The sequence below is a fragment of the Bufo bufo genome, chromosome 6 (assembly GCF_905171765.1).
Source record: "Bufo bufo chromosome 6, aBufBuf1.1, whole genome shotgun sequence".
NCBI classification, from domain to species: Eukaryota; Metazoa; Chordata; class Amphibia; order Anura; family Bufonidae; genus Bufo; species Bufo bufo.
Window position 1 is genome coordinate 314,009,236 of NC_053394.1, and position 15,564 is coordinate 314,024,799.

Consider the following 15,564-nt stretch of genomic DNA (forward strand, 5'->3'; position numbering starts at 1 on the left):
CGGACCCCTGAAGCCATGGGGCCGAAGCAACCACCAGGGGCCCTTGGGGCCAGGCAGCCGCCGGGATGCGAACCTTAGAATTAAGGACGGCTGGGGAAAAGATTGGGGCTTAACCCGACGGGTTTAGTAATCAACCGGGACTCGATAACCTAGAAAGACAAAGACATGGGGTAAAGCTTCTTGATGAAATGAGGCTGAAATGAACTGCAAGTACTAATCTGTAAAATATAAATGAACAAAAGAAAACTTCTGAAAGGTGTGCCATGGGAAATAGTATCAGATGGCCGTATGACCTACCAATGTCGATTACAATTGTGAAATCCTCTAAGCCAAGAGCCATGTGTACGAGTCCCTTATGGCGGAAAAAAGTATCAGATGGCCGTGCGAACTACGAATGACTATGCCAATCGTGAGGTCCTATAAGTGAAGAGCCACTCCTTTTATGTTTTTTTTTTTTAAACCACTTATGCAGCACCAGAATGCCTTGGGGACTCGCATAACCATGACCCCCTCCAACAGCAAACCTGGGACACTAACCAGCCTACAACCATGTCGTACCCCTAACAAACAAAACAAAACATGAAAAACGGTCATGGGGCCCCCGGAGCCATGAGGCCGGATCAGTCATAGGGCCCCCGAGGCCGGAGGGATGACGTTGCGGTGACGATAAGTAATTGAAGCGTAAGCCGGACCTGATGAGATATGCAGAGACTTGAATGATTGGATTGGCTAGAAGGTGGCCTAAAGAACATAACTGCCAACAGGCGTTGAAAATATAGACATTAATAATCCGAAGCACGTGCATACATAAAACACTAACCACCGCGAACCATAAAACGTAAACATGAAATTGAAACAGAGATGGAAGAAAAACAAGAGCCTGAGGCATTGCAAGTTCGCTAAGAGAAGTCTCTTATCATGACAAACAAATGAACAGCTTGTGAAAACATAGCAGGAAACTTACTCCTATTGGCCCACTGACCTCCGCTGAGGAATGGTTTGGTGAACTGGGGCAGGAGACCAATATGAGTGAATACGAACCAGAAGTAAAAGGAGACCAGTCTGAGTGAATATGAACCAGGATTAAAGAACCAGAGCGGTGGGTGCAGACTGCCCCGGTGAGATTGAGTAAAACCATGACGTAGCAATGAACAGGAGAATGCAGCTTTGAGTGGAAGCAGAGTACAACACATGATGTAACAGCAAATGGGTGACTGGAGCTTTGGATGTGAGTGGTGCCTAAAAAACATGGTATGGGCGCAGCTCTGAGTATGGGTAGCGCATGAAAAGCATGCTATAAAGCAGACGTATGAATGCAATCTGAAAGTGAGTAGAGTATTGACGTGATGCAAAGGCAGACACGTGAACGCAGCTCTAGTAGTGAATGGAGTATAGGACAAGATGTAAAAGCAGACATGCGGACGCAGCTTTGGATGTGAACGGAATACTAACTTGTTGTGACAGCAGACAAGCAGACATGGAAAGCAGCTTTGGTGAGTGGGGTATACGACCTGGTGTAGCAGTAGAAGTGTGAACACAACTCTGGGTATAAGCAGAGCATGAAATTTGGTATAACAGCAGCTCTGGTTGTGAACGGAGCATAACATAGATGTAACAGCGACATGAATGCAGTTCTTGAAATGGGCCTGAAAAGAACCTGTAGTAGCATAGGACGTGTGAACGCAGCTCTGGGTGCGAGTCGAGTAAACCTGATATACCGATAGACGTATGAATGCAACTCTGGTTGAGGGTGGAGTGCAAAAAATGATTTGACAGCGTAGTGTGAATGCACCTCTGGGTGTGGCCGAGAATGAAACTGGTAGAATAGCAGCTCTAAATGTGAGTGGAGCATAAACATGATGTAACAGTGAAAGTGAATACAGCTCTGGAACAAGCCTAGTATGAACATGTTGTGACAGCAGACGTGTAAACACAGCTCTCACAGTGAGCAGAGCAAATATGGTATACCAGTCGGCGCATGAACGCAGCTCTGGTTGTGAGTGGAGCAAGGTGGGAACACCAGGGTGGTGCGTCCAGAGCATGAAAACGGAGTAACAGTAGCAGCTATGGCTGTAAGCCGAGTATACAACATGTAAAAACAGGCGTGTAATACGGATCAGACTGTCGGCTGGGTACGGAATGAGATGTAACAGCCATCAGGTGACCGCAGCTTGAATGTGAGACCAATCTGAGTGAATAAGAACCAAGGAGTAGAAAAGTGCAGGACAGTAAAGACGTGCAGATGCAGCATAAGACATGAAATAAAAGCCGAAAGTGTAAATGCCGCTCAGGATAGCAGCAGAGCATGAAAGTGCGGCAGGGTTTTTAAGTACATGAAGCAGTGAAATACATGAAGTCTAAAGATGGTGGTAGCGGGGGGAGACACGTGGCAAGGAACAGCTACAGCAAGAGGCCTAAACAATAACAGCCGCGTCCGATCTCCAAATATGACGTCACGTGCAGCCCGGTTAACTCTTCCTTTACAGCAAACCGGCTGAAGTAACTTTTCATACGAGATGAACAAAGCGAAGTAAAACTTGTAAGATTTATAGGAACTAACTCCTATTACCAACAAACAAAGTTGAAAAGAAATAGAAGTATTTAGCCCCAACGAGCAAACCTGAGGTAGCGGATTCTGAGGCAAAGCCTCCCGTTCGCTAGCAAAGTCGGTTCTGACCGGCCTGGAGAGACGGCCCCGGCCCAACCTACTTACGTAGTATGGCGCGTGCATGCTACGGTAGCAGAGAGCAAAATAACAAGCTCCAAAGAAAGAATCCTACCACCAGAGAAGCTAGTTTGCTAATCACACCCAGCGGCAGCTGTGCACCTGAGAACCCACGCCTGTGGGTGAGGCTGTGGATCGTATCTGAAGAGCCTCCGCCCCTCCCACAAATGCAGGCTGACTAATCAGCCTTACCAACATGTATTTAAATTTAGCGACTAAACATTTTATTTGGCCCCTAAGTTTTCCTATGTAATTTTTTTTTAGTCTGGAGCACTGATAATGGAAAATGTGAGTTGCATTAGGGGCACCATGTCAGTAGGGAGGAACGAGACAAGATGGCAGACAACCTATAAATGGCAAATCTACTAACTAAAACAGGTATACACAAGTCCAGAGGTCGCAATAACACCTGTACAAGCATCATAGCCACTTCAGGCCATTTTACTCCCTGAAAAAATTCTGACGTGTACCAATAAGTGCCAGACTTTTTCCAGCCATTCATGGGTGCAGGGCACTCTGTGAATGGCACAGGCAACACAGCGATGTTAGTGGTTCATGAAATGACCAATAACAAAGGTCTGTACAGCAAGGAGCTTAGTTATTGGTCCGTTTGGGCAGGCTGCCGGACCATTTAGCGCACCGCTTTGAAGTTGGGGGGGAGAGTCCTGCAGAGGTGCGCGATCTTCACTGGCGGGGTAAGCAACCGCCTAGTTTACAGTGGGCCTTAGTTTTTGAAACTTCTGATATATCATAGGGACATATCTAAAGTGTTGATTATCGGGAGTCCAAGCGCCTGAGACCCCCTCTAATCTCTAGAACGAGCAGTCGGAAGCTCTTAGCCGAGCGCTGCTTCTCCCCACAGCTGTGTGCGAGAGTGAAGACGGTCCCATAGGCTTTCTATTGAGACGGTCTTCAGTATTGCGCTCAGCAGTGAGGATCAGCCGTGCTCAACTGAGCTCTTCTGACTCCTCTTTCTAGAGATCAGTGTTGGAACCCCCGCTGATCAACACTTTTGATATATCCCTATGACATATCAAAAGTTTCAAAAAAGTGTAGTTACTTTTTAATGTTGTATATTATTATAGCCTGCTGTGCTTTCACTTTTGACTCCTCAAAGGGGCTTATTAACCCTATCATGGAGTGAGGGGGTGATGTTATTTACATGTGACTGTATGTTGAAGGGGGCTAGAGGGAGGGGAGGGTTACTTACATGGGACTGTATGTTGCAGGGGGATTTACAGGGAGGAGATATGTTATTTAGACTAGTAATGGTTCCCCTGTATAAATACCTACCTCTTAAGGCGCGTTCGCAACTCTGTTAGAGGAGTAGAACAACAAAAATAACGGAAGTTCCAGATCGGCACATAACTGACAGGAAGGGAGCTGAACAGACTCCATTGACTATAATGGAGTCCGTTCCGTTTCTGTTTGGAAATGCAAGGATTTTTCGGTCTTTTTGATAGAATCTGTAACTGAGGCGCCTTTAACGCAAATGTGAACAAGCCTTTAACGTTATGTAGACCTGCGTATTATGTATTTGAATTACGGCAACTTTCGTACTTCTCCTCGGGTAAAAGTAGTCCTCAAAAATGGTAAGTATTTTTACTCTTCTGGAAAAAAATTGTGATCTCTCCTGAAGTCATATACCCAAGAGTTTCTACATTATTTAATAATACTTTATGCTCCCCTATATGGGCAAACAAACTGCTTGAGTGCTCCTTTAAAAATGAACATAATTTTAAATAAGTTGCTGCACTATCCTTGTTTGTGAGCTATGTTTAGTATTTGCAGCTCAGCCCAATTTTTTATGAATTGGGTTGAATTGCAATACCAGTCACAGTCCTTGGAAAAAGTAAACCCTTTTTTCTAAGGACTGTTTCACACTGGCGTTAATGGTTTCGGCAGGCTGTTCCGGCAGAGGCATATTTGCTCTGCCGCACCCCATTATAGCACAGCTGCACCACACTGTAGTTGCAGATCTGGCAGGCTGTTCCCCCCCCGCCAGAACCATTAATGCCAGTTTGAAATAGACCTAATCTCGTATAACTAAGAAGAACCAAGTCAAGGAACAAAGCTCTGCAGTGATCACCACTATTGTGGCGTAAAAAAAAAACCTCACATAAAGGGGCGGAGCTTAGCAGAAGGGCTTCAAAACTGGTGTAAGTTATAGCAGTTTGTGGGGCACGGCAGGGTAGAGATGCGCCTAATTTATTAAAAGGCCTCTCCTTCTTAATAAATTAGGTGCATCTCATGCCAGTGGAGATAGATCAAGACTGGCTTGTGGGTATGCCAGTCTTCAAAAAATCTCCCCCTTTTGACTCAACCGATGGATAGATCTAACCAAGATGAACGGGGTTGTCTGGTCTTGGTATAGATGAAAAATACTTTCAGTTTTAGTTCCTCGCTGTGTATACAAAAAAGACCATGTTCTTTGAGCTACAAGGTTCCGGCACCAAACCGATAGCAGCTACTTGCACTGATACATTTTAGCAAAAATATAGGGCAGGGGAAAAATTGTGCTACTAAGGCTACTTTCACATTAGCGTTTTCAATCCCGCTATTAAGATCCATCATAGGATCTCAGTAGCGGATGAAAACGCTTCAGTTTTGTCCCCATTCATTGTCAATGGGGACAAAACTGAACAAAGCGAAATGCTCCGAAATGCATTCTGTTCCGTTTGGGGTGCGGGGAAAGATGGATCCATCCTGACATCACCGTTTCTTTTTCCGTTGTTCTCATCCGTCAGAAGATCAAAAAAACAACAGGATCCTGTAAAAAAAAAGAAATAATGTATCCTGTTGCATCGGTTAGGCATTCGTTTTAGGCTACTTTCACACTAGCGTTTTTGCTGGATCTGGCAGGGTTCAGCAAAAACACTTCAGTTACAATAATACAACTATCTGCATCCGTTATGAATGGATCCGGTTGTATTATCTTTAACATACCCAAGACGGATCCGTCATGAACTCCATCAATGGGAACGAATCAGTTTTCTATTGTGTCAGAGATGCTGTGGTTTGCTCTCCAGTATGGGAACGGAATGCATTTTGGAGCATTCCGTTATGTTCAGTTACGACTTGTCCCCATTGACAATGAATAGGAACAAAACGGAAGCGTTTTTTTCCGGTATTGAGACCCTATGACGGATCTCAATACCGGAAAATAGAAGCACAAAAGCACAAGTGTGAAAGTAGCCTTAACCATTTCCATCTGAGATCCTGTTTTTTTTTTCAGACGGAAAAAAAGTCTTCCATGCAGTACTTTTTTTCTGTCTTAAAAAACAAATCTCAGACTGAAATAGCTCAAACGGATACCAAATGTGCATAACAGATGCAACATATTTTTTTTTTTTCTGTTCTTCTGACGGATCTGAAGAACGGAAAAAGATACGGTGATGTGAAACCAGCCTAAGGTTCTTTTCACACTAGCGTTTTTCTTTTCCGGCATAGAGTTCCGTCACAGGGGCTCTATACCGGAAAAGAACTGATCAGGTATATCCCCATGCATTGTGAATGGAGAGTAATCCGTTCAGAATGCATAAGGATGTCTTCCGTTCAGTCATTTTGACTGATCAGGCAAAAGATAAAACCGTAGCATGCTAAAGACTTGCCTGAATGCCGGGACGGCATTTTTCCCTATAGGAATGTACTAGTGCCGGATCCGGCATTCAAAATACCGGAATGCCGGATCCGTCCTTCCAGTCTGCGCATGCACAGACCGGTAAAACATTTGAAAAAAGATACAAGACGGATCCGTCTGTCTGCATGACAAGCGGAGAGACTGATCCGTTCTTGCAATGCATTTGTGAGACGGATCCGCATCCGGATCCGTCTCACAAATGCTTTTAGTCACATCCAGATCGGCGGATCCGGCAGGCAGTTCCGACGACTGAACTGCTTGCCGGATCACTCTGCTGCAAGTGTGAAAGTAGCCTTAGGTTTTTAGCGCTTGGAAATACATGGGGGGAGATTTATCAAAACTGATATAAAAGAAAACTGGCTTAGTTGCCCATAGAAACCAATCAGATTCCACCTTTCATTTTCCAAAGAAGCTCTAAGAAATAAAAGGTGTAATCTGATTGGTTGCCATGGGCAACTAAGCCTGTTTTGCTTTACACCAGTTTTGATAAACCACCACCCATGGTCTGTACATGGTTTTTAGGGCGCTGAATTACCAAGGAGTGGCACCACCAGTATTATTGGTCATTTTTGTTCAGTGACTACAAGCAGGCAGCTGGGGAATGGTGAGATATTGAAGCAGACTGTGTTAAAATGAAAGGTGTTTTCTCCTTACACAATGAATAATCTTTAGTTATTGGTCACTCCTTCTCCAGTCTGACATAAGTCACATTGCCAACCACTTTGACTAAAATGTAGTGAGATCTGTTCCTGGTTCTCAGCACTTCTAAGGAAGGAGAATTGTCTGCGGAGTTCTTCAGAATAGACAATATCAGGAAATGACAAAGGGAAACTGTTTCCTGTTAGGATACTTTCACACTGGCGTTTAAGTTTTCCGGTATTGAGTTCCGTCATAGGGGCTCAATGCCGAAAAAAAACGCTTCAGTTTTGTCCCCATTCATCGTCAATGGGGACAAAACGGAATGGAATGCTCCAAAATGCATTCAGTTGCGTTTCCATACTGGAGAGCAAACCGCAACATGTCATGTCGTCCTGGGATGCGGAGCAAGATGGATCTGGCATGACCGTCAATGGGGACTGATCTCTGCCACAATAGAAAACTGATCCGTCCCCAATTGACTTTCAGTGGAGTTTATGACGGATCAGTCTTGGCAATGGTAAAGATAATACAACCGGATCCGTTCATAACGGATGCAGATGGTTGTATTATCAGTATTGCCGGATCCAGCAAAAACGCTACTGTGAAAGTAGCCTTACTGTATTTTGCTTGGTATCATCAGGACAACCTGTCTGAATATATGTATGTTATTGGAGTTGTACTTAGGCTACTTTCACACTGGTGTTCGGTGCGGATCCGTCTTGTATCTGCACAGACTGATCCGCACCAATAATGCAAACACTTGTATCCGTTCATAACGGATTCGTTTGCATTATTCATAAAAAAAAAAGTCTAAGTCAAAACAGATCCATCTCGACTTGCATTGAAAGTGAATGGGGGACGGATCCGTTTTCAATTGCACCATATTGTGTCAGTCCCCCTTGACTTACATTGTAAGTCAGGACGGATCCTTTAGGCTCCGCATCGTCAGGTGGACACGAAAACGCTGCAAGCTGCATTTTATTCTCAGCCTCAAACGCAGCCAAATGAATGCATTCTGAACGGATCCTTATCCATTCAGAATGCATTGGGACCGAACTGATTCGTTTTGGGCCGCTTGTGGGAGCCCTGAAACGGATCTCACAAGTGGACCCAGAAACGCCAGTGTGAAAGTAGCCTTACTTGAAAGACAGGCAGTCCAGCCCATCAGGCTCTAATGTGCTATTATGTCTTTTAATATAATTATGCTTTTTTCTGCTTTTGTACAATAAAAACACTTTTACTTTTCCATTGGCAGAGCTCTGTGTGCGCTTGTGTTTTTATTTTGGATGACTTGTAGCTTTCATTAAAGGGGTTTTCACCGGGATAGGTCGCCATTAGCTGTTTGGAGGGGATCTAACATCCCGCCCCCCTGCCGATCAGCTGTTTGTAGGGCTGCAGTAAACAATTTTTTTAGAAATCGAGTATTCTATCGATTTATTTTTACAATTAAGGCTACTTTCACACCTGCGTTCAGGTGTCCGCTCGTGAGCTCCGTTTGAAGGGGCTCACGAGCGGTCCTGAACGCAGCCGTCCAGCCCTGATGCATTCTCAATGGAGGCGGATCCGATCAGAATGCATCCGCCTGCCAGCGCTCAGCCTCCGCTCCGCTCAGTGAGCGGACACCTGAACGCTGCTTGCAGCGTTCGGGTGTCCGCCTGGCCGTGCGGAGGCGAGCGGATCCGTCCAGACTTACAATGTAAGTCAATGGGGACGGATCCGCTTGAAGATGACACTATATGGCTCAATCTTCAAACGGATCCGCCCCCATTGACTTTCAATGTAAAGTCTGAACGGATCCGTTCAGGCTACTTTCACACTTAAAAATTTTCTAAGTTATAATGCAGACGGATCCGTTCTGAACGGATACAAACGTCTGCATTATAGGAGCGGATCCGTCTGATGAAACATCAGACGGATCCGTTCCGAACGCTAGTGTGAAAGTAGCCTAATTGAGTATTCTAATAAGAAAAAATGAATTAAGGACTGTTTTCCTTATCAGACCCCCTGCCATCAGTATCCAACACCCTTTGTTCCCCCCTGTGTGATCAGCCCAAGTGCTGCAGTTCCCCCCCCCCCAGTGCCATCGGCTCCACTATCCCACAGAGCCATCAGTGCTCCCCCACCCCCCTTGTGCCGTCAGTGCTCCCCCACCCCCCTTTGTGCCAGCAGCTCTCTTCCTCCCCGCTCCTCCTGACACCCGGAGTGCACAGCGTCATTGGTTGCTATGATGCTTGCCACTCTGGGACCCCGCCGTACCCGCACCAACTTACTTTTCCAGCAGGGGTGCTGCTGACACTCCATCCATCCGTGCTGCTCTGTGTCTGACGTCACACAGCGCGTCCGGTCACGGTGTGCGTACGTTAGGAGGTCAGTGCAGTGAGGGATTATGGATGTGCTGTAGAGTGTCCGGAGGCCCCCTGCTGGAAAGGTGAGTATTGCGGGTCAGCGGGACACCACGGAGTGGGAGTAATAGCAAGCACTTTACTTCCGCTCCGTGGTCACGTGACACAAACGAATCTTCGTTGCAAAAAATTTGCATTGAGGATTTTTTTGTTTCGAATTACTCTATTCAATTGAGTAATCATTTCAGCCCTAGCTGTTTGGTAATATCTCTGTAGCCAGACAGCTCCATCTTGTACGTAGTGGACTGAGATCATCACTGCGCTGCTGCCATTAACTTCAGCTAGAATAGACCATCACTTAATGAGAGGTGAACAACCCCTTCAATAACATTTTGAGGTACATGTGACTGATCATTTTTGAGCTTTTTTGGAAGGTGGAATGAATAAAAATCTGCATTTTTTTTTTTTTTTTTAAATTAGACAAATACTCATAGTATAAAAAAAACGGCCAGCTTTTATAAAATTATCACATGACCTAACCCCTCAGATGAACACCGTAAAAAATAAAATAAATAAAACTGTGTAAAAAAAATGACATTTTTGTCACATTACATCACAAAAATTGCAACAGCAAGTGATCAAAAAGGCGTATGCCCCCAAAATAGTACCAATCAGACTGTCGCCTCATCCCGCAAAAAATGAGACCCTACCTAAGAGAATAGGTCAAAAAATAAAAAAAGCTATCACTCTCAGACTATGGATACACTAAAATATCATTGCAAAAACAGGTGTGTTAGCAGCTCTCACCTGCGTTCCTTTGCAATGAGCACAGACGCAGCCCCTGGAAAGTGCTGACAATGACGGATCCAACAAACTTGAAAAAGTCCAGCTTCAATTGCCAAAGTAAAAAGTTATCCAGTTAGCCACTCGTTATCCACAGGGTTTAAATAGAAGATGTGACCTTATTCTGCAATATTAATAGCATGCTATATTTATGTAAATCTATCCCTGTGTTGCGCCAGTGCATTGTGTTGCTTAACGATATTGACTTTACGTATATGTATTTTTGAGGTGAAATGAAGCACATATATTTATATAAAATGTTTCTAGTATTGCATGTGATTTTAAATCATGCTGTTTTGTGCCTCCCCCTTCACCTGTTTCTAATTAGGAGCCTTATTGGTGTGGGGGGATGGTGTGGGTGTGTGTATATGTGTGTGTGTGTGTGTGTGTGTGTGTGTGTGTGTGTGTGTATGTGTGTATATATATATATATATATATATATATATATATATATATATATATATATATATATATATATATAATATATATTATTGCAGAAAAGACCGACACTCGCTGTAGATCAATCTTGTATTTATTCAGTCACATATACAGGGAATAAGTGACACGTTTCATCAGACTTATCATTATACAAGAAACATTTCATGTTTAAATAGACCGCCCAAACACAGGGAAATGACATCACACAGAAAACCACTCCCACCAATCAGTGTTAAATCAAAACATATGAACAAAATGAAAACACGCTTTGTAGTAGCATTTCTTTGGATTCAATCTATATTAGTGTTTCCTTCCTTATTTGTGTTCTCCTTTTCTTAGGTCCGCTATATAAAATATAAGAAAAAAATGTTTTTGGGGGATTTTTATCAAGAAAAAAAGGAGAGTTGTATTTTTTTGTGTTTTTAGTAAGGTAATCTATTAAAGGAAGCTTTGTATGTTGTATTCACGATTGAGTCCGCGGGGCTCAATCGTTTGTAGTCGGTGTATCCAATAAGCCTCCCTTTGAAGCAATCATTTATTTCTATCTCCACCTCGACGTGGGAGGGGTACACTTTCAATAATCTGATAACACAGCTGTGCCACAGTGTGTCTATGTTCGTGAAAGTGAAATGGTACAGGAAATAATACATTTTGCTTTCTATTGGTAGATTTGTGATTGCTTAATCTATTTTTCATCCTTGTGGAAGTTTCTCCCACGTACAACAGGCCACAAGGGCACTTCAAAATGTACACAAAGAAGCGGCTATCGCATGTAAAAAAGCCTTTGATAGGTATACGTTCACCCGATTGTGGGTGTGTGAAATGTGTACCCTTGATTACAGTGTACACAATTTAAACAGGGAAAAGTTCCCATTTTGGGGGTAGCTAATACTCTCTGTATAGGTCCAGTTCTATTGCTGCCAATATCTGCCCGTACTATCCTGTCACGTATGTTGCTAGCTCTTTTAAAACACATCATGGGTGGTTGTCTAAATTCCACCACTTGTGGGTAGGATTTTGATACCACATGCCAGTGTTTGTTTATTATCCCTCTCAATCTCTGGGTCCATGGATGATACTTGACTACAGCAACAAAGGAACAGAGTTGAGGAAATACAGCAGGATAAACCTTTGAAACAACCACGGATTCCACTTGTAGTCAAGTATCATCCATGTATACCTTGAGGGGTGTAGTTTCTAAAATGGGGTCATTTTTGGGTGGTTTCTATTATGTAAGCCTCACATAGTGACTTCAGACCTGAATTGTTCCTTAAAAAGTGGGTTTTGGAAATTTTCTAAAAAATTTCAAGATTTGCTTCCAAACCTTCTAACGTCCCCAAAAAATTTAAATTTCATTTTGAAAATGATCCAAACGTGAGATAGACATATGGGAAATGTAAAGTAATAACGATTATATGAGGTATCACTATCTATTATAAAAGTAGAGAAATTGAAATTTGAATATTTGGGAATTTTTTCAAAATTTTTGGTAAAATTGGGATTTTTTCACTAATAAAGGTGAAATATATTGACTCAAGTTTATGACTATCATGAAGTACAATGTGTCACGAGAAAACAGTCTTAGAATGGCTTGGATAAGTAAAAGTGTTCCAAAGCTATTCCCACATAAAGTGACACATGTCAGATTTGCAAAAAATGTCCTGGGCAGGAAGGTGAAAACAGTCCCGGGGTTGAAGGGGTTAATTAAATGGTGCCACTTAAGGCTGAGTTCACACGGGCGAGATTTCCACGCGGGTGCAATGCCTGAGGTGAACGCATTGCACCCGCACTGAATCCGGACCCATTCACTTCTATGGGGCTGTGCACATGAGCAGTGATTTTCACGCATCACTTGTGCGTTGCGTGAAAATCGCAGCATGCTCCTCTGTGCGTTTATCACGCAACGCAAGCCCCATAGAAGTGAATGCGGATGTGGTGAGATTTTCACGCATGGTTGCTAAGATGACAGTCTATTCACTGTTTTTTTTTTCCCTTATAACATAGTTATAAGGGAAAATAATAGTTTTCTTTAATACAGAATGCTTAGTAGAAGGTCAATTGAGGGTTAAAAAAATAAATAAAAATTAACTCGCCTCCTCCTCTTGATTGCGTAGTTGCTGATCTCTTCTTAGGGCTCTTTCACACTTGCGTTGTCCGGATCCGTCGTGCACTCCATTTGCCGGAGGTGCCCGCCGGATCCGTAACAACGCAAGTGAACTGAAAGCATTTGAAGACGGATCCGTCTTCAAAATGCGTTCAGTGTTACTATGGCAGCCAGGACGCTATTAAAGTCCTGGTTGCCATAGTAGTAGTGGGGAGCGGGGGAGCAGTATACTTACAGTCCGTGCGGCTCCCGGGGCGCTCCAGAATGACGTCAGAGCGCCCCATGCGCATGGATGACGTAAACCATGTGATCACGTCACCCATGCGCGTGGGGCGCACTGACGTCACTCTGGAGCGCCCGGGGAGCCGCACGGACGGTAGGTTTACTGCTCCCCCGCTCCCCACTACACTTTACCATGGCTGCCAGGACTTTAGCGTCCTTGCAGCCATGGTAACCATTCAGAAAAAGCTAAACGTCGGATCCGGCAATGCGCCGAAACGACGTTTAGCTTAAGGCCGGATCCGGATTAATGCCTTTCAATGGGCATTAATTCCGGATCCGGCCTTGCGGCAAGTGTTTAGGATTTTTGGCCGGAGCAAAAAGCGCAGCATGCTGCAGTATTTTCTCCGGCCAAAAAACGTTCCGGTCCGGAACTGAAGACATCCTGATGCATCCTGAACGGATTTCTCTCCATTCAGAATGCATTGGGATAATCCTGATCAGGATTCTTCCGGCATAGAGCCCCGACGACGGAACTCTATGCCGGAACACAACAACGCAAGTGTGAAAGAGCCCTAACTTCTTTAATCATGAGCTGACGGCTAAAAGACCTGTGGTGACGTCACATCACATGGTCCCATCACATGGTCCATCACCGTGGTGAATGACCATGTCATTGGACCATGTGATGAGCTCAGTGACGTCACCACAGGTCCTTTGACAGGTCCTGAAGAAAGAACAGGAGACGGGCAGCTACGCGATCAATTGGAGGAGGTGAGTTAAATTTTATATTTAATTATTTTTAACCCTCAATTGACCTTGTACTAAGCATTCTGTAATAAAGAATGCTATTATTTTCCCTTTTAACTATGTTATAAGGGAAAATAATTACATCTACACAACACCGAACCCAAACCTGAACTTCAGTGAAGAAGTTCGGGTCTGGGTACCACATAAAAATTTTTATCACGCGCGTGCAAAACGCATTGCACCCGCGCGATAAAAACTGAACTACGAAACGCAATCACAATTGGGTACCTACTCGCGTGGGTTTGCGGCAATGCACCCGGGACGCATCCTGAGCCAAAACGTGACGCCCGTGTGAACCCAGCCTAAGAGTACAACTTGTCCTGGTTATGTGAACAAAAAAGTTATGGGTCTTGAGAGACAGAAAGGAAAAAACAAAAATTGGCCAGTCCTTAGAGTGTTAATGACTGAATGCAGATGTTTCAATATTAAAATCCTGGAACACCCCTTTAAGAAGGGATCCACCGTGTTTAAATGGGTATTCCATTAGGGCTGTTTCACACGAGCGAGTCCATTGTGGGAATCACGCTTCGTGTGTGAGTGTCACTCTGGACTTGCAGGAGCGCACGGAATTATCATGATTTATAATGCTATGTGTCTCTGCATGGCCTTTTTTCTACAGAATCATAGTGACATAAAGCTGTCAGTATGATTCTGTAGAAATAAGGTCAAGCCGAGGCACATAGCATTATAAATCATGATAATTCCGTGCGCTACTGCAAGTCCAGAGCAGAGGATCACACACACACGGAGGGTCATTCCCGCAATGGACTCGCTCGTGTGAAACAGCCCTTAGGGAAAAGTTATCCTCTATTCACAGGATATGGGATAATTATCAGATTGTTGGGGACTCTACCACTGGGACCCTCGGCGATCATGAGAATGGGGCCCCCGCACCCCCTTCTGCTCCCCTAAAATGACCGGAGTGGCCAGTCGCACATGTGCGCAGTCGCTCCATTCATTTCTATGGGAGTTCTGGAGATAGCCGAGTACAGTGCTCCGAAATCCCATTAGTGGAGTGACTGGAGTTTAGATTTCCATTGATTTTAAAGAGGATAAGAGAAGTGTTCTAGATATATAGGGGGTCATTTATTAAGACCAATGTTTTAGAAGCCAGAACTCGCTTCCTAACCGTCCTGTCCCCTTCCACGCCCCCTTTTTTAGACTTGGCGTGAGCGGGGAAAAGTTGCAATCTGCGCCAGAAATACACCCAATATGGGCATATTTCTGGTTAGTAAATGACCCCCATAGTGTATATGGACACAGTGTATGTATATCACTATTTGCATCCCTCAATCTCTAATTATTTTTTGTCTTTGTTTTTTCCAGTTAAATCCTGATATTAATGTTTTCCAAAGAAAGTTTGTCAATGAGGTCAGAAGATGTGAGGAGATGGACCGTAAACTGCGTATGTTTATCCTTTGTTTTCACTTCCTGGGTGCCTCCTTGATTTGATTGAGCATAAGCATTTTTCTAAAGACGGCCGTACATTGCTTCCAAAGAAGGGAAGCCACTGCTAGACACTACTGGTGGCGGATTACCTATCTTGACAAAAAGATCATTGGATATATTGGAATCAAACAGGCCTGACCCTTCTTTTCCCCAGCATCTGCAGTTGTATCATCTACATACACATGCATCAAATTTCTATGGCCACCAGAAAGGCACAGGCTCAGATAACACCGCTATAGACCTCTTTGACAAATACTGTCATTTGAGGATTTTTTTTGAAGCAATAAAGCCATGTATATTTTCTAAAGATCCTTTGCATCATGAAAATGCTGGGTTCCCTTAGGCTACTTTCACA

General features: G+C 43.9%; 1 protein-coding gene across 6 annotated transcripts in view; it reads left to right on the forward strand.

The window, feature by feature from the left end:
* ATP6V0A1 (ATPase H+ transporting V0 subunit a1) overlaps window positions 1-15,564 on the forward strand; it is a 107,096-nt gene that overhangs the window by 16,532 nt on the left and 75,000 nt on the right. For all 6 annotated transcript variants that reach the window (XM_040437975.1, XM_040437973.1, XM_040437976.1 and 3 more), the window contains exon 3: window positions 15,087-15,165. In XM_040437975.1, the coding sequence (XP_040293909.1) occupies window positions 15,087-15,165 (79 nt within the window). The remainder of the gene's footprint in view (window positions 1-15,086; window positions 15,166-15,564) is intronic.